At 48.4% G+C, this 22177-nt stretch overlaps 2 protein-coding genes across 2 annotated transcripts in view; one reads left to right on the plus strand and one right to left on the minus strand.

Moving 5' to 3' along the window:
* The window catches only part of IHO1 (interactor of HORMAD1 1), a 30045-nt gene extending 23093 nt beyond the window's left edge, over positions 1-6952 (minus strand). Inside the window, exons 1-2 of the mRNA XM_066245694.1 lie at positions 6892-6952; positions 201-271 (exon numbers count right to left, since the gene is read on the minus strand). Of these exons, the coding sequence (XP_066101791.1) occupies positions 201-256 (56 nt within the window). The 5' untranslated portion in view covers positions 257-271; positions 6892-6952. The remainder of the gene's footprint in view (positions 1-200; positions 272-6891) is intronic.
* Positions 6953-11796: 4844 nt separating this feature from the next.
* On the plus strand, positions 11797-21914 carry C10H3orf84 (chromosome 10 C3orf84 homolog). The gene is made up of 4 exons (XM_066244290.1): positions 11797-11823; positions 15598-15711; positions 21055-21111; positions 21496-21914. Exons 1-4 carry the CDS (start codon positions 11797-11799, stop codon positions 21910-21912), a joined length of 615 nt encoding a protein of 204 aa, XP_066100387.1. The 3' UTR covers positions 21913-21914.
* Positions 21915-22177: the final 263 nt, after the last annotated feature.

The following is a 22177-nucleotide window of genomic DNA, read 5'->3' on the forward strand; positions in this document are numbered from 1 at the left end:
ATTGCTTTTATAATCATAACATAGGCAAAAGGAAAAAGACAAGTATGGGAAGGTACAGCAGCGATAGGCAAGGGGAAGAAATTATATGGGGTAACTATTATATATTACTATAAACCAATAGAAAGGGGAGTCTATTTCTATGAAATCAATATAACTATAATATCTTCTTAAGTATCACAGTATATAACCAGAACACTTACCCAGAGCCTGAGGGAATACTGAGCATATCTTTGATATTCCAGACATTAAAATTCATTTCTTATGATTATCCCTATTTTTTTAAAAAAAGAGGAACATTAATTTAAAAGGTTAACATACGGCAATTTCCTCCCCAAGATTGCTTTACTAGTAACTATTATATGTAAATGAGGATATTTCAGTAGTTATATTTTCATTCAATTAATGAAAATTCCCATTATCTATGTGCCAGAAATAGGTATTCTCTGTTGTTAAACTTCATACACATCTTTTTTTTTCTTTCTTTCTTTCTTTCTTTCTTTCTTTCTTTCTTTCTTTCTTTCTTTCTTTCTTTCTCTTTCTTTCTTTCTTTCTTTCTTTCTTTTTTTACAGAGACAGAGAGAGAGTCAGAGAGAAGGATAGACAGACAGGAACAAAGAGAGATGAGAAGCATTAATCATCAGTTTTTCGTTCCGACACCTTAGTTGTTCATTCATTGCTTTCTCATATGTGCCTTGACCGTGGGCCTTCAGCAGACCGAGTGACCCCTTGCTCGAGCCAGCAACCTTGGGTCCAAGCTGGTGAGCTTTGCTCAAACCAGATGAGCCTGTGCTCAAGCTGGCAACCTTGGGGTCTCGAACCTGGGTCTTTGGCATCCCAGTCCAACGCTCTATCCACTGCGCCACCGCCTGGTCAGGCCATTTCTCTCTTTCTTTTTTTTTTTATTTATTCATTTTTTTTTAAAAGAGGAGAGAGAGACAGAGAGGGAGAGAGAGACAGAGAGAGAGAAGGAGGGAGGAGCCGGAAGCATCAACTCCCATATGTGCCTTGACCAGGCAAGCCCAGGGTTTCGAACCGGCGACCTCAGCATTTCCAGGTCAACACTTTATCCACTGCGCCACCACAGGTCAGGCCCATTTCTCTCTTTCTTAATATCAGGGAGAGCCCAGTCAACTGGGAAAGAATGAACCTGGCTTCTACCCTCTGCTCTCTTGTTCTTTTCTCTTACCACCCTACTAATAATTTGCTTTTAGGAAAAACCCAATAGCCTGACCAGGCGGTGGCGCAGTGGATGGAGCATTGGACTGGGATGTGGAAGGACCCAGGTTCGAGACCCCGAGGTCGCCAGCTTGAGCGCAGGCTCATCTGGCTTGAGCAAAAAGCTCACCAGCTTGGACCCAGGGCCCCTGGCTCCAGCAAGGGGTTACTCAGTCTGCTGAAGGCCCGCAGTCAAGGCACATATGAGAAAGCAATCAATGAACAACTAAGAAGTCGCAATGCACAACGAAAAACTAATGATTGATGCTTCTCATCTCTCTGCGTTCCTGTCTGTCTATCCCTCTCTCTGACTCTGTCTCAAAAAAAAAAAAAAAAAAAAAAAAAAAACCCAATAAACCCCCATTTTCATTGCCTGATACAATGAATGATTTAATGTATAACCTCTCCCAAGAAGACTGGTTCTTCCAGACTATAGGATATTGCAATTCCAAGAGAAGTATAGAATTGGGCAGTAAAGAAGCTAAGTGGCCTGACCAGGCGGTGGCGCAGTGGGTAGAGTGTTGGACTGGGATGTGGAAGGACCCAGGTTTGAGACCCCGAGGTTGCCAGCTTGAGCATGGACTCATCTGGTTTGAGCAAAGCTCACCAGCTTGGACCCCAGGTCGCTGGCTCAAGCAAGGGGTGACTCGGTCTGCTGAAGGCTCATAGTCAAGGCACATATAAGAAAGCAATCAATGAACAACTAAGGTGTTGCAAGGAAAAACTGATGATTGATGCTTCTCATCTCTCTCCGTTCCTGTCTGCCTGTCTCTATCTATCCCTCTCTCTGTCCCTGTTAAAAAAAGAAAAAAAAAGCCTGACCTGTGGTGGTGCAGTGGATAAAGGCTCGACCTGGAATGCTGAGGTTGCCGGTTCGAAACCCTGGGCTTGCCCAGTCAAGGCACATATAGGAGTTGATGCTTCCTGCTCCTCCCCCCATCTCTCCCCCGTGCCTCTCTTTCTCTCTCTCTCTCTCTCTCTCTTTCTCTAAAATGAATAAATAAAATCTTAAAAAAAAAAAAGCAGCTAAGTGAAGGCCCTGGCCAGTTGCTCAGTGGATAGAGCATCAGTCTGGCATGCTGATGTCCCGTGTTTACTTCTCTTCTTCTCCCTTTCCTGCTTCTCCCTCTTCCCCTCCCACTGCCAGTGGCTCTGAGCCTCCCTGGTGCTGAGGATAACTCAGGTGTTGAGGATAGCTCAGTTGATTTGAGCATCAGTCCCAGACAGGGATTGCTGGGTAGATCCAAGTCAGGGCATATGTGGCAGTCTGTCTCTATATCTTTTCTCCTCTCACTTTATTTTTATTTTTATTTTTTTCATTTTTCTGAAGCTGGAAATGGGGAGAGACAGTCAGACAGACTCCTGCATGCGCCCGACCGGGATCCACCCGGCACGCCCACCAGGGGCGAGGCTCTGCCCACCAGGGGGCGATGCTCTGCCCATCCTGGGCGTCGCCATGTTGCTACCAGAGCCACTCCAGCGCCTGGGGCAGAGGCCACAGAGCCATCCCCAGCGCCCGGGCCATCTTTGCTCCAATGGAGCCTTGGCTGCGGGAGGGGAAGAGAGAGACAGAGAGGGAAAGCGCGGCGGAGGGGTGGAGAAGCAAATGGGCGCTTCTCCTGTGTGCCCTGGCCGGGAATCAAACCCGGGTCCTCCGCACGCTAGGCCGACGCTCTACCGCTGAGCCAACCGGCCAGGGCCTCTCCTCTCACTTTAAAAAGAAAAAAATAAAAGAAGCAGCAGCTATATCAGGGATTGGGAACCTTTTGGCTGAGAGAGCCATGAACGCCACATATTTTAAAATGTAATTCCGTGACAGCCATACAATTACCCATGTACACTATGCATTATCCAATAAAAATTTGGTGTTGTCCCGGAGGACAGCGGTGATTGGCTCCAGCCACCCGCAACCATGAACATGAGTGGTAGGAAATGAATGGATTGTAATACATGAGAATGTTTTATATTTTTAACTTTATTTTTTTGGAAAAAAAAATTTTTTTTTTTGCATTTTTCCGAAACTGGAAACGGGGAGGCAGTCAGACAGACTCCCGCATGCACCCGACCGGGATCCACCCGGCACGCCCACCAGGGGGCGATGCTCTGCCCATCCAGGGCGTCGTTCTGTTGCATCCAGAGCCATCCTAGTGCCTGAGGCAGAGGCCAAGGAGCCATCCCCAGCACCTGGGCCATCTTTGCTCCAATGGAGCCTCAGCTGTGGGAGGGGAAGAGAGAGACAGAGAGGAAGGAGAGGGGGAGGGGTGGAAAAGCAGATGGGCGCCTCTCCTGTATGCCCTGGCCGGGAATCGAACCCGGGACTTCTGCACGCCAGGCCGACACTCTACCACTGAGCCAACCAGACAAAGCCAACATTATTTTTTTTAATTAAAGATTTGTCTGCGGCCCTGGCCACTTGGCTCAGTGGTAGAGTGTCGGTCTGGCGTGCGGAAGTCGTGGGTTCGATTCCCCGGCCAGGGCACACAAGAGAAGCGCCCATCTGCTTCTCCACCCCTCCCCCTCTCCTTCCTCTCTGTCTCTCTCTTCCCCTCCCGCAGCTGAGGCTCCATTGGAGCAAAAGATGGCCTGGGCGCTGGGGATGGCTCCTTGGCCTCTGCCCCAGGCGCTAGAGTGGCTCTGGTCGCAACAGAGCGACGCCCCGGATGGGCAGAGCATCGCCCTCTGGTGGGTGTGCCAGGTGGATCCCGGTCGGGTGCATGCGGGAGTCTGTCTGACTGCCTCTCCGTTTCCAGCTTCAGAAAAAGAAAAAAAAGAAAAAAGAAAAAAAAGAAACTGGTGCAGCCACTATAGAAAACAGTATGGAATTTTCTTAAAAAATTAAAAATAGAACGTCAGGGCTTATATAAGAAGGAAATAAAAACAGGGTATCGATGAGATACCTGCAGCCCTATGTTCACTGCAGCATTATTCACAATACCCAAGTTATGGAAACAACTTAAGTGTCCCTGAGTGGATGTCTAGCTGAAGAAAATGTGGTATACGTATACATACAATGAATTAGCATTCAGCCATAAAAAAAAAAATCCTACTATTTATGATAATAACATGGATGGACTTTGAGGGCTTTATGCTATGTCAAAGAGGCCAGACAAAGACAAATACTGCATGGTATCATTTATACTGTATGTGACAGGGACATTGGAATTCATTCATCCATGATCTCTACTTTTATATAATTGAAATTTTCCACAATAAAAAAGTTAATAAGTACCCTGCATTATTTTAGACAGCTCCCAAAGTTGTTACCTACAGCTCACACCCCTCTCTTGAACTTCAGACTCCTGTATTCTACAGTGCTGACCTAACATCTCTATTTGGATGACTAAAACATACCTCCAAATTAACATAATCAAAATCAAGATGATCATCTTTCCACCAAAACATTCTCCACTTATACTCTTGCCATTCCACAAATTTAAAAATACATATGATTTGGGCCCTGGCTGGTTGGCTCAGTGGTAGAGCATCAGCCCGGTATGTGGATGTCCTGGGTTCAATTCCCAGTCAGGGCACTCAGGAGAATCACTCATTTGCTTCTTCACCCTTCCTCCTCTCTTTTTTCTCTCTCTCCTCCCCTCCCACAGCCAAAGCTCCATTGGAGCAAAAGCTGGCCTGGGTGCTGAGGATGGTTCCATGGCCTCCACCTCAGGCACTAGAATGGCTCTAGTTGCAATGGAGCAACGCCCTAGTTGGGCAGAGCATCACCCCCTGGTGGGCATGCCAGGTGGATCCAGTTGGACACATGCGGGAAGTCTTGACTCTCTGCCTCCCCACTTCTCAATTCAGAAAAATACAAAAAAAATTACATATGATTTGTTTTCAATTATTATTTCAGATCCCTAGATCAGCAGAGATTTATTATATACTTTAACAAAGAAGGTGGGTTGAATTAAATATTGGATTCCTGACTTGTGTTTACTTATTCCTTTGATAGCCCAAGTTTCTTTCTTTCTTCCACACTAACAGAACTCCTCCTTCTAGAGTCTAGCTTTAGGATATAGACAATTTCATACACATCACAAGACTATTATTACTTCATCTAAAAGATGACAAACCCTATCACCTTCCATTTTCATTTATGCTGATGGGAGGAGAGTAATTTCAAAGCATGTGGCTTGGGGTCTAAAGCATGTGCTCCCCCAGTTCCAGATCTAACTTATTCTTAAGAGGTTTCTTAGCCTGACCAGAGGGTGGCGCAGTGGATAGAGCATCAGACTGGGATGTGGGAGACCCAGGTTTGAGACCCTAAGGTCACCAGCTTGAGCACGGGCTCACTTGGTTTGAGCAAAGCTTACCAGCTTGGACCCAAGGTCGCTGGCTCGAGCAAGGGGTTACTCGGTCTGCTGAAGGCCCGTGGTCAAGGCACATAAGAGAAAGCAATCAATGAACAACTAAGGAACCGCAATGAAGAATTGATGTTTCTCCTCTCCCTCCCTTCCTGTCTGTCCCTGTCTATCCCTCTCTCTGACTCTCTCTCTCTCTCTGTCTCCTTAAATAAATAAATAAAGCCTCCTTTACAAAACACTTAAAAAAAAAAGAGGTTTATTAAATGAGGAAGAAATTCCAAGGTTACATCCTGAACTAAGTCTAAGGGTTACATCCTGGACTAAGTCTAAGGAACAGAGAGTGCTCGCTGTACTCAGCCTCATGATTACCTGTCCTCTGTGCATTTTACCTGTCTTCATTCTACCTGTATGGGCTTTCAAACTCTCAGAGGGCAGAAATCCCAACTGTCACAGGTCCCCTTTACAACAGTAATGAAGAGGCAGTCAGTCATTCTTAGGTAGGATCCTAGTCATTCGAAGGTAAATGAAAACTGAAATTGACACATTAAAAGCTTTCCAGGGCAGGGTTCCCTCTCCTTTCCATTCCCCAATCCTGGTAAAGGAGGCACAGAAGGTGTGAGCGCATGTAAGGAACGCAACCATTTCCGCAGGAAGGGCCCAGTCAAGGGGGCAGGCAGGGGAGGGAACATGGGCTCAACAGGGAGTCCTCAGGGGCACAGCCCCCCAATCTGACCCCATTTTCCACTCTGGAATCCTGAGGCCACGTAGGTCGTTCCTCCACTGGGTCGCCACAGGTTTGTCCCTCAGACTCTGTGGCCCCTCGGGCTTCGGCCAGGTCCGCCCTGATCTCTTCTTTTTCTCTCTCTCTCTCTCTCTCTCTCTCTCTCTCTCTCTCGTCTCGTCTTTTCAAACAGGAGACATGCATGCCCGGGCTCCCAGACTAAATCATTCTGCGGGCCTTTCAGGGGCTTCCAAGAGATTTTCCATAATGGGGATCAAACACCCAGTCGGCTTCCTTGACTTCCTGTTCCTCCTTGCATCCTTCGGACTCGGATGGGAAACAAACCCGGGGTGGGGGTGAACTGGGGGTGGGGGCTGGAATCTGACGGAAACAGCTGTCGGAGGAGGAGCAAGCGAGTCAAGTCTCCCTGGAGAGCCAGGCAGCGCAGTCTTCCGTCACAGGGAAGGAGGAAAGGGCGGCTAGGAACTGCCAGGCACGGCTCCGGTGGCGAAGCCCGCACCCGGGAAACTCTTCGAGGCCCCGGAGAATCCCGATCCTATTTCCAAGGCTCCCTTGGATCCCGACCCTCCGCCCCGACCCCCCACTTCCATCCCCTCCCAGCACGCCTGCCCGAACCCCTCCTGCCTCCACCTCTGAGGGCCGAACACGCCTGGACCTGAGGTAGCCTTGATCTGGCTTCGAAATCACTTGGTTCCGTGGAAGCCGACTAAGCATGCGCGGGCCCGCCCCCCGTAGCCTGCTCTGACCAATGGGAATTATACCCCACTTCCTGGCACCACTGCCGCACGTGACTAACGGTTTTAACGGTTTTACTTGTGGGAATGTGACCAGCTTCCCGCGCGTGCGCGTGTGCGTCCACCCACCCATCCACACACACAGCCTCGTGAGAGGTACCCTCACACCTCCACATCCACACTGCAGCCTACGCACACCCTACCTGCCCTCTCCTCGCTAATGCAGACCCATTTAGGGGACAGCAGACGCACACCCTGCTGAAGGTGGAGTGAACTGGGTGCCCAGGGGCCAGGACACACCTGGGACCTGGCTGGTCCTAAGGAGAGCTGGTTAGGGTGAGTAGCTGAGGCGAGAGACGCTGTGGTCAGAGAGGGGCACAGAACTGGGCACCTAGGGGGGAGAGAAAGGAGGAAATGTCCAAGGTTCCTGGCCGGCTAGACGCTGGAGCAGCCTGGTGGCAGCGCGGGCAGAGGGCAGAGGGCGTAGGCAGAGTGCAGGGCGTCTGGGGAACTCTGCCTCCCGTGGGTATAGACGGCTTTGAAAGCCAGGAAACAGGATGCGATCAACGAAGGCACGTGGATGGAAAACAGACTGTCTTGAGGCGGAAGACACTCGACGTCCAGATGTCTAGATGAAGAAAATGCAGTGAAGGAGCCAGAGAAGGTGTGCTCAGGAGACTGACGTGCTGTGGAAGCCACGTCCTATACTATCTATCTATCTATCTTTCTTTCTTTCTCTCTCTCTCTCTCTCCTTTCTTTTTTTTTTTTGAGAGAAAGTCAGAGAGCGAGAGAGAGACAGGAAGATCGAGGTCCTCCTGTATGTACCCTGACCAGTGATTGAACCGGCAGCCTCTACACTTTGGAGCGATGTGCCAACAACCGAACTATCGGACCAGGACAATGAGGAAATTGGTCAACAGTCCCACGTGAAATACTGCGGTTACTGTAAATGGGATAAGATACCTGAATCCAGACATAAATCCTAAGAATGATGCGTCAGAAAGTCAAGTTGTGGCCTGCCCTGTTGATTCTTAGAAAGACAGAGAGAGGGGCCCTGGCCGGTTGGCTCAGTGGTAGAGCATCAGCCTGGTCTGGGGAAGTCCTGGGTTCAATTTCCGGTCAGGGCCACAGGAGTCGCGCCCATCTCTTTCTCCACCGCTTCCTCCATCTCTCTCTCTCTCTCTCTCTCTCTCTCCCCTTTCCTCCTGCACCCATGACTCGAATGGTTCAAGCAAAGTTGGACCCCGGGCACTAAGGATGTCTCCATGGCCTTGGCCTCACGGGCTAAAATACCTTGGTTGCCGAGCAACAGAGCTGCGGCCCCGCGGGGTAGAGCATCGCCTGGTAGGGGCTTGCCGTGTGGATCCCAGTAGGGGCACATGTGGGAGTTTGTCTCTGCCTCCCCGCCTTTCACTTCAAACAAACAAAAGGAAGGAGAGGGGAAGGGAAAGGGAAGCATTTGTTATTCTACTCAGTCGTGCATATTTTGGTTGCTTCCTGTGTGTGCCCTGACCAGGGATCAAACCCTCAACCTTGTTTCAGGATGATGCTCTTAACCTACTGAGCTAAATGGTGAGGATTATACCGTCTTTCAAAGAGGTAGAGGGGATCAGATGCTGCTGGTGGAGCAAAGAAAATGAGGAGTGAGTATTATTGGTGACTTTGACAGGAACAGTTTTAGTTCATGTGTTGTATTCATAAACAGTGTAGAACATTGTTTTGCATGTCTGTATCTTTTTATTTTTATTGATTTAGAGAGAGGAAGAGAGAGAAAGAGGAAAACACTGATTTGTTGTTCCATGTATTTATGCATTCGTTGTTGATTCTTGTATGTGCCCTGATGGGATCAGCCTGCAACTTTGGCATGTCAGGACAACACTTCAACTGAGCTAACTGGCTGGGGCTAAAATGGTAATTTAGAAAAAGTTTTTTTACCTTCTTCTTCTTTTCCAAATGAGAGGAGAGGAGATAGAGAGACAGACTCCTGCAAGCGCCCTGACCAGGATCCACCTGGCAACACCCATCTGTGGCCATGCTCACAACTGAGCTATTTTTAGCACCTGAGGCAGAGGCTCCACAGAGCCATTCTCAGTGCCCCCAGCCAATGAACTCAAACCAATTAAGCCATGGTTGCAGGAGAGGAAGAGAGAGAGAGAGAGAAGTTAGAGGAGGAGGGGTGGAGAAGCAGATAGTTGCTTCTCCTGTGTGCCTTGACCAGTAATTGAACCCAGGACATCAACACTCTGGCCAGTGCTCTACCACTGAGTCAACCAGCTAGGGCCTAAAATTTTACTTTTTGATTTTAGAAAGAGAGGAAGGAGAGAGAGAGATAGAACACTTTTGTTGTTCCACTTATTCATGCATTTATTGGTTGGTTGTTGTTTTTTTGTGGCAGAGTCAGACAAAGGGACAGACAGATAGGAAGGGAGAGAGATGAGAAACGTCAAATCTTTGTTGCGGTTCCTTGGTTGTTCATTGATTGATTTCTCATATGTGCCTTGACCAGGGGGCTATAGCAGACCGAGTGACCCCTTGCTCAAGCCAGTGATCTTGGGCTCAAGCTGGCGAGCCTTGCTCAAACCAGATGAGCCCGTGCTCAAGCTGGCGACCTCGGGGTCTTGAACCTGGGTCCTCCACATCCCAGTCCTACGCTCTATCCACTGCACCACTGCCTAGTCACGCTGGTTGATTCTTATATGTGGTGCCCTGACCAGGGTTCCCACAACCTTGGAACATCAGGACAATGCTCTAACCAACTGAGCTACCTGGCCAGGGATGTCTGTGTCATTTTAGAAGTGGTGTATCTTTCTACAACTTGGCTTTTTTTTTTTTTTTGCAAGAGAGAGAAGACAAGAGAGAGAGAGGGACAGACAGGAAGGAGAGAGATGAGAAGCATCAACTCATAGTTGCAGCACCTTAGTTATTTATTGATTGCTTTCTCATATGTGCCTAGACTGGGAGCTCCAACTGAGGCAGTGACCCCTTGCTCAAGCCAGCAACTATGGGGTCATATCTATGATCTCATGCTCAAGCTAGTAACCCTGCACTCGAGCTGGTGAGCCTACGCTCAAGCCAGCAACCTTAGGGTTTCAAACCTGGGTCCTCAGCATCCCAGGCTGACACTCTATCTACTGTACCTGGTCAGGCTACAACTTGACCTTTTGACTCACCATTCTTAAGATTTATCTCTGGATTCAAGTATCTTAGCCCATTTATTGTAACCGCAGTATTTCATTGTGTGACTGTCGACCAATTTCCTCATTGTCCTATTGGTAAACATTCAGGCTGCTTACAGTTATTCCCCCTACATGGATGCAGCAATAAATATTCTTCTACTTGAGAATGTGAGAGGAGGTCTCCAACTTAATTATACAAGGGTGGATTTTCTGGCTAGTGATACTTGTGCCAGTGACACTAGTAGGGTCTGAGTGTTTCCTGTTGTTGAATTTTTGATTAGCACATTTATAAGGCTAACTTCTTTTGGTTAATAAAAGGGATGAACTGTTCACATCCCAGCATTAGCAATGAGAGAGAGAAAGAAAGAGACAATTATTTGTCCAAGTATGACTTGGAATAGAACCATAATGTCAAATTGTCAAATATTTTCGTGTTCCTTCTTTTGCTCTTCTGTTCTGCTCCTCTTCACTCAGGCCCTTGTAACATTTACCTGCTGTGATTGATGTTCCTGGTCACCACCGGCTCCTGAGATATTGACAGTCTTATTCTGAAGCACCAGTTTTAAATGATTTTTTAATTGATTGATTATTTTAGAGAGACAGAGGAAGGGACAGAGAGATAAAGAGAGAAGCATTCATTTGTTTCACTTATTCTGAAACACCAACTTTAAATGATTTTTTCATATTAAAATTTTTGTTATTGATTGGTTTAAGAGGAAGGAGAGAGAGACAGGAACATAGATCTGTTTTCGAATGTGCCCTGACCAGGGATCGAACTGGCAACCTCTGTTTTTTGGGACGATGCTCTAACCAACAGAATTCTGGCCAGGGCAGTATTTTTTTTTTTTTAAGATTTTATTTATCGATTTTAGAGAGAGGTGAGAGAATGAGAAGGAAGAGGAGGCGCAGGAAGCATCAACTTGTAGTAGTTGCTTCTCATATGTGCCTTGACTGGGAAAGCCCAGGGTTTCAAACTGGTACCTCAACATTCCATCTTTATCCACTGCGCCACCACAGGTCAGGCATGACGTGATTTTTTTTAATTGATTTTTTTTTTTTGAGAGAGAGAGGGAAGCATTCATTTGTTCCATTTAGTGAGCATTCACTGGTTGCTTCCCACGTGTGTCGTGACTGGGGATTGAACTGCAACCTTGGCGTCTCAGGACGGCGCTCTGACTGAACTAGTGGGCCAGGTGAAGCACCCATTTTATCCTAACAGCCACAGCCCCTTTAACATTTCCGTTGACTCCATGAGTGCTTTCTAAATTTATATCCCTGGCATTTCAGTTGCACAGTTTTAAAAATGCAAAATTCACCTCTAACTGTTCCTTAATATTTCATTGACTGTGAACTTCGCAGACTGCACAGTGGAGCCTTATGTGTTTCTATATATAAGGACTCTCTTAGGCTGTTAGTGTGGAGGGGCAGATTGCTCTCTGGAGAGAAGTAAAAACACAGCAGGAAGCACAGAGGGAGAGCAGGCTGGGCGCTGCCTCAGCAGTCAGCAGCATTGTGCAGTCACAACCCCCCCGTTGTCACTAAGCAACACTTGACCCCCTAGATTCTCAGGCAGCCTCTAAAGGACAAGAAGAAAGTTTGCTTTTTCTGTTCCTTTCCTGGGAAGATGCAAAGTGCTTTAATAGGCTCCTGGGTAAGAGTATTTTATAGTTAATCCTGGTTCCTGGCCCTGGGGTAGTACCTAGAATTTGAGTGAATTATGAAAGTAAAGCAGGAAAAGTTTCATCCAACATTCAGGCTAGTGGAGGACCCTGAACTATCCACTCCCCCTCTGGTGTCCTGAGGTCACCCCTGGAGCCTACTTAGTCTTTCTAAATACCATCCCCCTTCCAGGGGTCCTAGTCTCATGCTCACCAGCTAAACTCCTAGTCCTTTAGCCACCCCATTCCCAGGCCTACCCTCCAAACTTCTGGAATTTACACTCTCTAGACTGGGAACATCTTTTTTTTTTGTTTGTTTTTATTCTGAAGCTGGAAACGGGGAGAGACAGTCAGACAGACTCCCGCATCCGCCCGACCGGGTGGATCCCGGCACGCCCACCAGGGGCAATGCTCTGCCCCTCCGGGCGTCGCTCTGCTGCAACCAGAGCCACTCTAGCACCTGGGGCAGAGGCCTAGGAGCCATCCCCAGCGCCCGGGCCATCCTTGCTCCAATGGAGCCTTGGCTGTGGGAGGGGAAGAGAGAGACAGAGAGGAAGGGAGGGGTGGAGAAGCAAATGGGCGCTTCTCCTATGTGCCCTGGCCGGAATCGAACCCAGGTCCCCCGCACGCCAGGCCGACACTACCGCTGAGCCAACCGGCCAGGGCCTAGACTGGGAACATCTTGAGGGCAAATGCTGTTTTCTTCCATCTGTATACCCCCTGCCCAGCTCCATGCCTGGAATACCATAAAGGCCCAGTCAATACTGTTGAATTAAACTGAATAGAGAGCAAGGGGTGTTCAACAGATATTAGAAAGATGGACAGTAAAGTTGAATGACCCAAAACCTCAGTGGGATGAAAAAATGATGGGCTTTCTAGTCATGTTTAGGATCCTACCGTGATGGCCACAGGCCAGCTCACAACAGGTTCATTCTGCTCCGGGCTATGGTCATGGAGGACCTGACACACCATCCTCTCCAGGGAGCACTCAGGACAAAGAGGATGGGCCACAAGAGTTCCATGACCAGACATCATTATCCACAGGGTGTCTGCCTAATTATGTCAATGCAGTATAGCTCCTTCTTAGACCCTTGGTGCTCATTTATTTTTTCTGCTCTGTCCTTATCTCTGAAATTCTCTCCAGAAGCTATTTATTGTTGAAGTATTTTTTTTAATTGTATTTATTTATTAGAGAGAGAGGAAGGGGAAAGAGATAGAGATTGATTTGGTATTCCACTTATTGATGCATTCATTGGTTGATTCTTGTATGTGACCTGACTCGAGATCGAACCTGCAACCTTGGGGTATCAGGATGACACTCTAACCAACTGAGCTACTCAGTCAGGGCCTGAAGTACTTCTTTCGGAAAGTTCATCACTTAGGTGAACTCTTGATCTAGTCATTAGGCTATTTCTTTTCCCAGACCCTAATCACTGTGTTTGACTCCCCCACAGAAGGAAGGTTCATAGGGGCTAGGGTCTTTCTGTCTTTTCACTGCTATCTTCTGAGCCCATATTAGGGCCTTATTAAAGAAAGAGAAAAGGATGGGAGGAAGGGAGGGAGGAAAGAAAAGGGAGAAAAGAGACGAGAGAGAGAGAAAAGAAAAGAAAAGAAAAGAAAAACCAGGCAGCGGCGCAGTGGATAGAACGTCGGACTGGGATGCAGACCCAAATTCAAAACCCTGAGGTCACTGGCTTGAGTGTGGACTCATCTGGCTTAAGCGTGGGCTTACTAGCTTGAGCACGGGGTTCCTGGCTTGAGTGTAGGATCATAGACATCACCCCATGGTTACTAGCTTGAGCCCAAAGGTCGCTGGCTTGAGCCCAGGGTCACTGGCTTGAGCAAGGAGTCACTTGCTCTGCTGTAGCCCCCCGGCCAAGGCATATGAGAAAGAAATCAACAAACAAGCAATCAACAAACAAATAAGATGCCACAATGAAGAATTGATGCTTTTCATCTCTCTCCCTTCCTATCTGTCTGTCCCTCTCTCTGACTTTCTCTGTCTCTGTCAAAAAAAATAATAAAATAAAATAGAAAGAGAAAGAAAGAGAGAGAGAAAGAAAGAAAGAAAACAAGAAAGAAAGAAGGAAGGAAGGGAGGAAGAGAGGGAGGGAGGGAGGGAAGAAGGGCCATGGCTGGCTCTGGCCTGTTAGCTTAGTTGGTTAGAGTGTTGTCCTGAAGCACAGAGGTTGCCAGTTTGATCCTTGGTCAGGGCACATACAGGAACAGATCCATGTTTCTCTCTCTCTCTCCATCCCCCCTTAGTGAGACAGACTCCTGCTTGCACCTGGACCAGGATCCACACGGCAACCCCATCTGGGGCTGATGCTTGAGTATTGAGCTATTCTTAGTGCCTGAGGCTGATGGGCTCCAATGGAGTTATCCTTAGCACCCAGGGCCATGCTCTTACCCAATCGTGCCACTCACTGCTGGATGGAAAGAGGGAAATAGGAGAGGGAGTGGGGGGAGAAGCAGATGGGCACTTCTCCTGTGTGCCCTGACCAGAAATCGAACCTGGGACAAACATATGCGGGGCAACGTTCTATCCACTGAGCCACTAGCCAGGGCCAAAAAATTATTTTTTTAAAAAAAAGGCCCTGGCGCCCTGGCCAGTTGGCTCAGTGGTAGAGCGTCGGCCTGGCGTGCAGAAGTCCTGGGTTCGATTCCCGGCCAGGGCACACAGGAGAAGCGCCCATCTGCTTCTCCACCCCTCCCCCTCTCCTTCCTCTCTGTCTCTCTCTTCCCCTCCCGCAGCTGAGGCTCCATTGGAGCAAAGATGGCCCAGGCACTGGGGATGGCTCCTCGGCCTCTGCCCCAGGCGCTAGAGTGGCTCTGGTCGCGACAGAGCGACGCCCGGAGGGGCAGAGCGTCGCCCCCTGGTGGGTGTGCCGGGTGGATCCCGGTCGGGCGCATGCGGGATCTGTCTGACTGTCTCTCCCCGTTTCCAGCTTCAGAGAAATACAAAAAAAAAAAAAAAAAAAAAAAAAGCCCTGGCTGGGTAGGTCAGTTAAAGCATTGTCCCAATATGCAAGGGTTGCGGGTTCAAACTGCTATCAGGGCACATACAAAGAATCAACCAATAAATGTGTAAATAAATAGGACAACAAATTCATGTTTTTTTCCCCTCTCTCTCCAAAATCAATAAATTTTAAAAAATTATAGCCTGACCAGGCGGTGGCGCAGTGGATAGAGCATCGGACTGGGATACCGAGGACCCAGGTTCGAGACCCTGTGGTCATCAGTTTGAGCGCGGGCTCATCTGGCTTGAGCAAAAAGCTCACCAGCTTGGACCCGAGGTCGCTGGCTTAAGCAAGGGGTTACTTGGTCTGCTGAAGGCCGCGGTCAAGGCACATATGAGAAAGCAATCAATGAACAACTAAGGTGTTGCAATGCGCAACGAAAAACTAATGATTGATGCTTCTCATCTCTCTGTTCCTGTCTGTCCCTGTCTATCCCTCTCTCTGACTCTCTGTCTCTGTAAAAAAAATAAAAAATTAAATTAAAAAAATATATAAATATAAATAATAAACTACACAGACACACACACAGACATTAGCCCTCCCAGGTGGGCCAACACAGCTGGCCAACTGTTCTAATGATGAATAGGAGACACCTCTCTACAGGTCCTTCTCCAGGGGTGTCCCTCCACCTCAGATTCTTTTTACATATTCTGTCATAAACTCCCAGAAGAGGCTTATAGCCTCTGAGGTCTAGAACTCAGGATTGGAGTTTAGGTAGAATTCACCCTTATGTCTACCTTCTTATAGCACAATCAAGGCTTCTATGGGCACCACAGAGGCCAATTCAAGAGTGACAGTGCTCAAGAATACCGCCTTGCAGCCAAGCCCCAGCCTCCAGCAGTGTTCCTGCAGCGGTGTCAGGTACAAGGCAGCCCTGGGAGCAGCAGGGTGGCCCAGCCAGTTTCTGCTTCTCTCAGGCCCCCAGAGCATCATCCTCAGCCCTACCACACACAGCTGGACTGACGCCTGGAGCCAGCCCATCTCCAGGATGTGCGTGAGGCTGGGCCCTTCTTCCCTGAAATGTCAGGTCTTTCTCCTACAGACAAGGTGGAGGGGAGCTCATACCAGGGTGGACAGTCTTGCTCAATACTCCTTCTAAACTTTTTTCTTTTAGGGAGAGAGACAAAAATAGATAGGCAGGAAGAGAGAGAGAGATGAGAAGCATTAGCTCGTAGTTGTGGTACCTTACCTGTTCATTGGTTGCTTCTCATACATGCCTTGACCGAGGGCTCCAGCCAAGCCAGTGAACCCTTGCTTAAGCCAGCGACCTTGGGATCATGTCGCTGATCCTGTGCTCAAGCTGGCAAGCCCGTGCTCAAGCATAGAGCCCATGCTGAAGCAGCAAGCGCAGGGTTTCGAACTGGTGACTTAAGTGTTCAAGGTCCACACTCTATCCATTCCACCACCACTGGTCTGGCTAAAGTTTAGTTTTTAAAACAAATTGGTTTCCAAAGTGGTTGTACCTTTCACATTCCCACCAGCAATGTATGAGTGATCTAGTTTTTCTGCATCCTCACCAACAATTATTGTTGTCTCCATTTTATATTTTAGTCGTAATTGATGTAATATCTCATTGTGGTTTTAATTTTCATTTCTCTGATGTTTAATGATTGTGAATATATTCTTTTTTTTTAATTAAAAAAATTTTTAAGAATTTTGATAACCTGAGTATTCTTTTTTTTATTTTATTTATTCATTTTTTTATTTATTCATTTTTAGAGAGGAGAGAGAGAGAGAGGGAGAGGGAGAGGGAGAGGGAGAGGGAGGAGAGAGAGGAGAGAGAGACAGAGAGAAGGGGGGAGGAGTTGGAAGCATCAACTCCCATATGTGCCTTGACCAGGCAAGCCCAGAGTTTCGAACCGGCGACCTCAGCATTTCCAGGTCGACGCTTTATCCACTGCGCCACCACAGGTCAGGCTAAAAAAATTTTTAATTTATTTTACAGAGAGAAGAGAGAGAGGGGGTTGGGGGAGCAAGAAGTATCACACTAAAGCTTCACTTTAGTTCAGTGGTTCTCAACCTTTCTAATGCCATGACCCCGCAATACAGTTCCTCATGTTGCAGTGACCCCAAACCAAAAAATAATTTTGGTGGCTACTTCATAACTGTAATTTTGCTACAGTTATGATTCGGAATGTAAATACCTGATATGCATTATGTATTTTCCGATGGCTTTAGGCGACCCCTCCGGAGTCACGACCCACAGGTTGAGAACCGCTGCTTTAGTTGTTCATTGATTGCTTTTTCTAACACGCCCTAAGGCGGGAGTCGGGAACCTTTTTGGCTGAGAAAGCCATGAACGCCACATATTTTATTTTATTTTTATTTTTTTTTAAATATTTTTTATTTATTGATATTTAGAGAGAGGGGAGAGAGAGAGAGAAGGGGGAGGAGCAGGAAGCATCAACTCCCATATGTGCCTTGACCAGGCAAGCCCAAGGTTTCGAACCAGCAACCTCAGTGTTCCAGGTCGACGCTTTATCCCACTGCGCCACCACAGGTCAGGCAACGCCACATATTTTAAAATGTAATTCCGTAAGAGCCATACAATGACCCGTGTACGTTAAACATTATCCAATAAAAATTTGGTGTTATCCCGGAGGACAGCTGTGATTGGCTCCAGCCACCCGCAACCATGAACATGAGCGGTAGGAAATGAATGGATTGTAATACATGAGAATGTTTTATATGTTTAACGTTATTATTTTTTTTATTAAAGATTTGTCTGCGAGCCAGATGCAGCCATCAAAAGAGCCACATCTGGCTCACGAGCCATAGGTTCCAGACCCTTGCCCTAGGGGTTTTTTATGTGCCTTGACTGGGTTAAGCCCAGGGTTTTGAACTTGAACTTCAGCATTACAGGTCGATGCTCTATCTACTGAACCACCACAGGCCAGGTTTTTGTTGTTATTTTTAAAGATTTATTGATTGAGTTTAGCAAGAGAGGATGGGGGGAATAGAAAGGGGGGGGCATTAATCTGTTTCTACTATGTGCCCTGACTGGGGATCAAACCAGCAACCTCTTCACTTCGGGATGATGCTCTAATCAACCAAGCTATCCAGCCAGGGCACTGGTGAACATATTTTCATGTGTTATTTTCCATTTGCATATCCTCCTTGATGAAATGTCTTTATGTTGTCGGCCAATTTTCCAATTATTATTTTTTTTTTTTGTATTTTTCTGAAGCTAGAAACGGGGAGAGACAGTCAGACAGACTCCCGCATGCGCCCGACCGGGATCCACTCAGCACGCCCACTAGAGGCAATGCTCTGCCCACCAGGGGGCGATACTCTGCCCCTCCGGGGCGTCGCTCTGCCGCGACCAGAGCCACTCTAGCGCCTGGGGCAGAGGCCAAGGAGCCATCCCCAGCGCCCGGGCCATCTTTGCTCCAATGGAGCCTTGGCTGCGGGAGGGGAAGAGAGAGACAGAGAGGAAGGAGGGGGGGAGGGGTGGAGAAGCAGATGGGCGCTTCTCCTATGTGCCCTGGCCGGGAATCGAACCCGGGTCCCCCGCACGCCAGGTCGACGCTCTACCGCTGAGCCAACCGGCCAGGGCCTCCAATTAGTTTTTTAATGTTCAGTTGTGAGTTGTTTATGCATTCTAGATACTAGTCCTTTATTGGGTATGTGGTTTGCAAATATTTTCTTCCAGTTTGTAGCTTGTCTTTTCAGTCTCTTCACATGGACCCATAAAGCAAAAAAGTTTATTAATTTTGATGAGGCCCAATTTATTAATGGATCAAGGCTAAAAATCCTTTGTCTAAGTATAGATTCTGAAGATTTTTCCCATTTTTTTTCTAATGTGCCCTAGGTTTTTTGTTCTTTTATTTTCAGAGACAGAGAGAGAGTGAGAGAGAGGGATAGACAGGGACAGACAGACAGGAACGGAGAGAGATGAGAAGCATCAATCATTAGTTTTTCGTTGTGACACGTTAGTTGTTCATTGATTGCTTTCTCATATGTGCCTTGACCATGGGGCTACAGCAGACCGAGTAATCCCTGCTCGAGCCAGCTGCCTTAGGTCCAAGCTGGTGAGCTTTTGCTCAAACCAGATGAGCTTGCGCTCAAGCTGGCAACCTCGGGGTCTCGAACCTGGGCCTTCTGCATCCCAGACCAACACTCTATCCACTGCACCACCGCCTGGTCAGGCTAACATGCCCTAGGGGTTTTTTTGGTTTTTTTTTAAAGATTTTTTTTTATTTATTCATTATAGAGAGGGGAAGGGGGGAGGAGCAGGAAACATCAATTTCCATATGTGCCTTGACCAGGCAAGCCCAGGGTTTTGAACAGGCAACCTCAGCATTTCCAGGTTGACACTTTATCCACTGCACCACCACAGGTCAGGCCTGCCCTAGGGTTTTTAAACCCTGTGGTGTCAGCTTGTTCTATGAGGAATGAAAAGTAAGGCTAGCTGGCTTTATGAAGCTTTCTATTTGAAGACCTTCCCTGGCTAAGGCAGGATGTCCCAGTAGGAGAGCTTATTAAAGACACCTTCCGCCTGATCAGGCGGTGGCGCAGTGAATAGAGCGTTGGACTGGGATGCAGAGGACCCAGGTTCGAGACCCCGAAGTCACCAGCTTGAGTGTGGGCTCATCTGGTTTGAGCAAAAGCTCACCAGCTTGGACCAAGGTTGCTGGCTCGAGCAAGGGGTTACTCATTCTGCTGAAGGCCCGTGGTCAAGGCTCATATGAGAAAGCAATCAATGAATAACTAAGGTGTCATAACGAAAAACTGATGATTGATGCTTCTCATCTCTCTCCATTCCCATCCGTCTGTCCCTATCTCTCTCTCTCTCTCTCTGTAAAAACAAATAAAAAAATTAAAGACACCTTCCACAGGCTCCACCCTGAAGATTCTGGTTCAGAGATCTGGCACGAAGCTACTAGCCCCTGACTTCTACCTAGGAACCTGCTGTCAGCTATTGCTCGTATCCTAACCCAGCCAAGACTGAGCTCACCAAATCGGGCACTTCATTTGGCCAGGCACTGTTCTCGGTGATGGAGTTACTGATGTGAGCAAGACAAATGCTAACATCGGACAATAAGCAACATCACAATATACAGCCATATAGTGTGTTAGAAGGTGAAAAATGCAGAGTTGGGGTGATGGAACTGCTAGTGTAGTGCTCAAGGACAGTCTCCCAAGAGGAAGGGGAGAAGGGGTCATGTGGCCAGGTGGGACAAAAACTTCAGGCAAAAGAATGGGGTGCAAAGGCTGGAGGTGGGAGTATCTGGTGTTGCTGAGGAGCGGTGAGGATACCAGTGTGGCTGAAGGTAGGAGGGATCAATACTATGTGGGTCTCAGAACCACTATGATGACTGACTTGAATAAACAAGAGGAACTGCCGTGGATCTTTGGCAAACAAGAGATGTGAACTGACTTACGTATTAAAAGAATAGTTCTGCCTGCTAGGAAGACAACAGACTAGAGGAATGAGATTAGAAGCAGGGAAACCAGGTGGGAAGCTCTTGCAATAATTCAGGCGAGAGAGGAAGGTGGTTTGGACCAGGGAAAGCAGTGGCCATGCTGAGGAGTGGTCCAGTCCTGGGTACATATTGAAGGACATATCAACAGGATTTCTTGGCACATTGGATGTCAGGTGTGAAAGAAAAAAAATCATGGGGGCCCTGTGGTGTTTGGCTGGATGTAGCCACCATGACCTGAGCTGGGGAGGCAGTAGGTGGACTGGGTTGGGGGATGATCCAGATCTGTCACATGTTTGAGGTGCCTGTTAAACTGCAGTTGCTACTGTGTCTGAAGTTCAGGACAGAGCTTGAGCTAGAGAGAAAATTCTCAGTTTCCTGGTGGTATTTAGGGTCAAGAGCTTGGGCTGCTGATGAGAGAATGGGTGTGGACAGAGGGGAGGACAGAACTGAAGCTTAGTCCTGGACGATGCAGAGATAAGAGCCCGATGTAAAACTTGAACCACTGCCACCCTGATGGCAGGACATCTTGCAAGGTGCCTCAGTCCCTTCCTCAATCGGCGACTCCAGAGGCTTCTGCTTTGGGGACAAGTGCAAGGATGAGATGTCCCAAGAGTGAGATGTTGCTTTGATTTTTATCTGTCTTTTCAGGATCTTGGGAGCTTAGCAGTTTAGGGGTGGTGGCTCCCAACATCTTCCCTCCATTTTGGGCCCTGAGATAACATCTTGGGGTCAGGAAATCATCATCCCCCCATCACCTTCTTTCTTACTCTTTTTCAAGGAGCCAGCAAAGCAACACTTCTTCTCCAAGCATGATAACCGCACTTCCTTCGAAAAAGTGAGTGGAGCGTGGAAGGAGTGGGGACAGGCCGCAGCCTAGGCTGCAGCTGAGGGGGGAGGTAGGGAGGACAGCAAGGGGAGGGTGGGCTCCTCATACAGATGGGAGTATCTGTCTCCCTGACAACCGCTCCCTTCTGGGAAACAGCCCCTTCCCCAACCAGAGGTACCTCTGCTTTGGTTTCCTCTGCCGGCTTGCCTGACAATGTACAAATATCCCAGGGGCCACTGCTTTTGGGGCCAAACCCTGTAATGGAGGTAGGCCAAAATGGCTGGGGTACAGGCCAGCAAGGCCGGGCACCAGCAGACAGGCTTGGGTTTGGGAGGCACCCCAAGGCCAGGCCCGGTGCCAGGACTGGGGCCAAGGGCCCATACCGCTGAGAAGGGCCCCTACTACCTGCTGCAGGGGATCGGAAGGCGGAAAGACTTGGAGCGCCTGTGGCAGCGACACACCTTCCTGCGCTGGGCACCTGGTGAGCTGGAGCTCCGCCAGCAGCGGCCCCTGGAATCTTCCTACCAGGCCAATTTCCGGGCAGGCCCAGGTCTCGGTGACCTCCCTCAGCGCCTTGTTCACTTTGTGCAGATCCAGCCTCTCTGTGCCAGCACCACCTACCAGCAGAACTTCTGCCAGCCAGCCCAAGCTGGCCACTGTGGCAGCAACAACGTGGGACCCCAGGCCCCCGTCAGAAGCACACTGCCTGACCTCCCAGGGATCCCAAGACCCAAGCTGTTGCAGCATTACCTTCATGCTGGGGTCTCCGAGTGTCTTAACTGGTCCAGAGCATTAAACAGGAGTGGCTGACACCGTGGCCTGTCTGTGCTTGCAGCTGAAGAGGGCTCAGAGCCTGGAGAGCAATGAGGTACTGCCAGGCCCATGCCTGGCTCCTGTGGTGCTCGTGGCCATGATGCCTGTGTGCTGACTGGACAGGGTGTCATATTGCCCTGGGAGCCCTGCCACTGAGTGAGAAAGGGTACATACAGCCTACAGGAGACTAAGGGTTCAGAAGAGTTACCATGGTCACAGCAGATGGATGCGGGGACCCCAAATCCATTCTTGCAACAAACCC

This window comes from Saccopteryx bilineata, chromosome 10 (genome assembly GCF_036850765.1).
Source record: "Saccopteryx bilineata isolate mSacBil1 chromosome 10, mSacBil1_pri_phased_curated, whole genome shotgun sequence".
NCBI classification, from domain to species: domain Eukaryota; kingdom Metazoa; phylum Chordata; class Mammalia; order Chiroptera; family Emballonuridae; genus Saccopteryx; species Saccopteryx bilineata.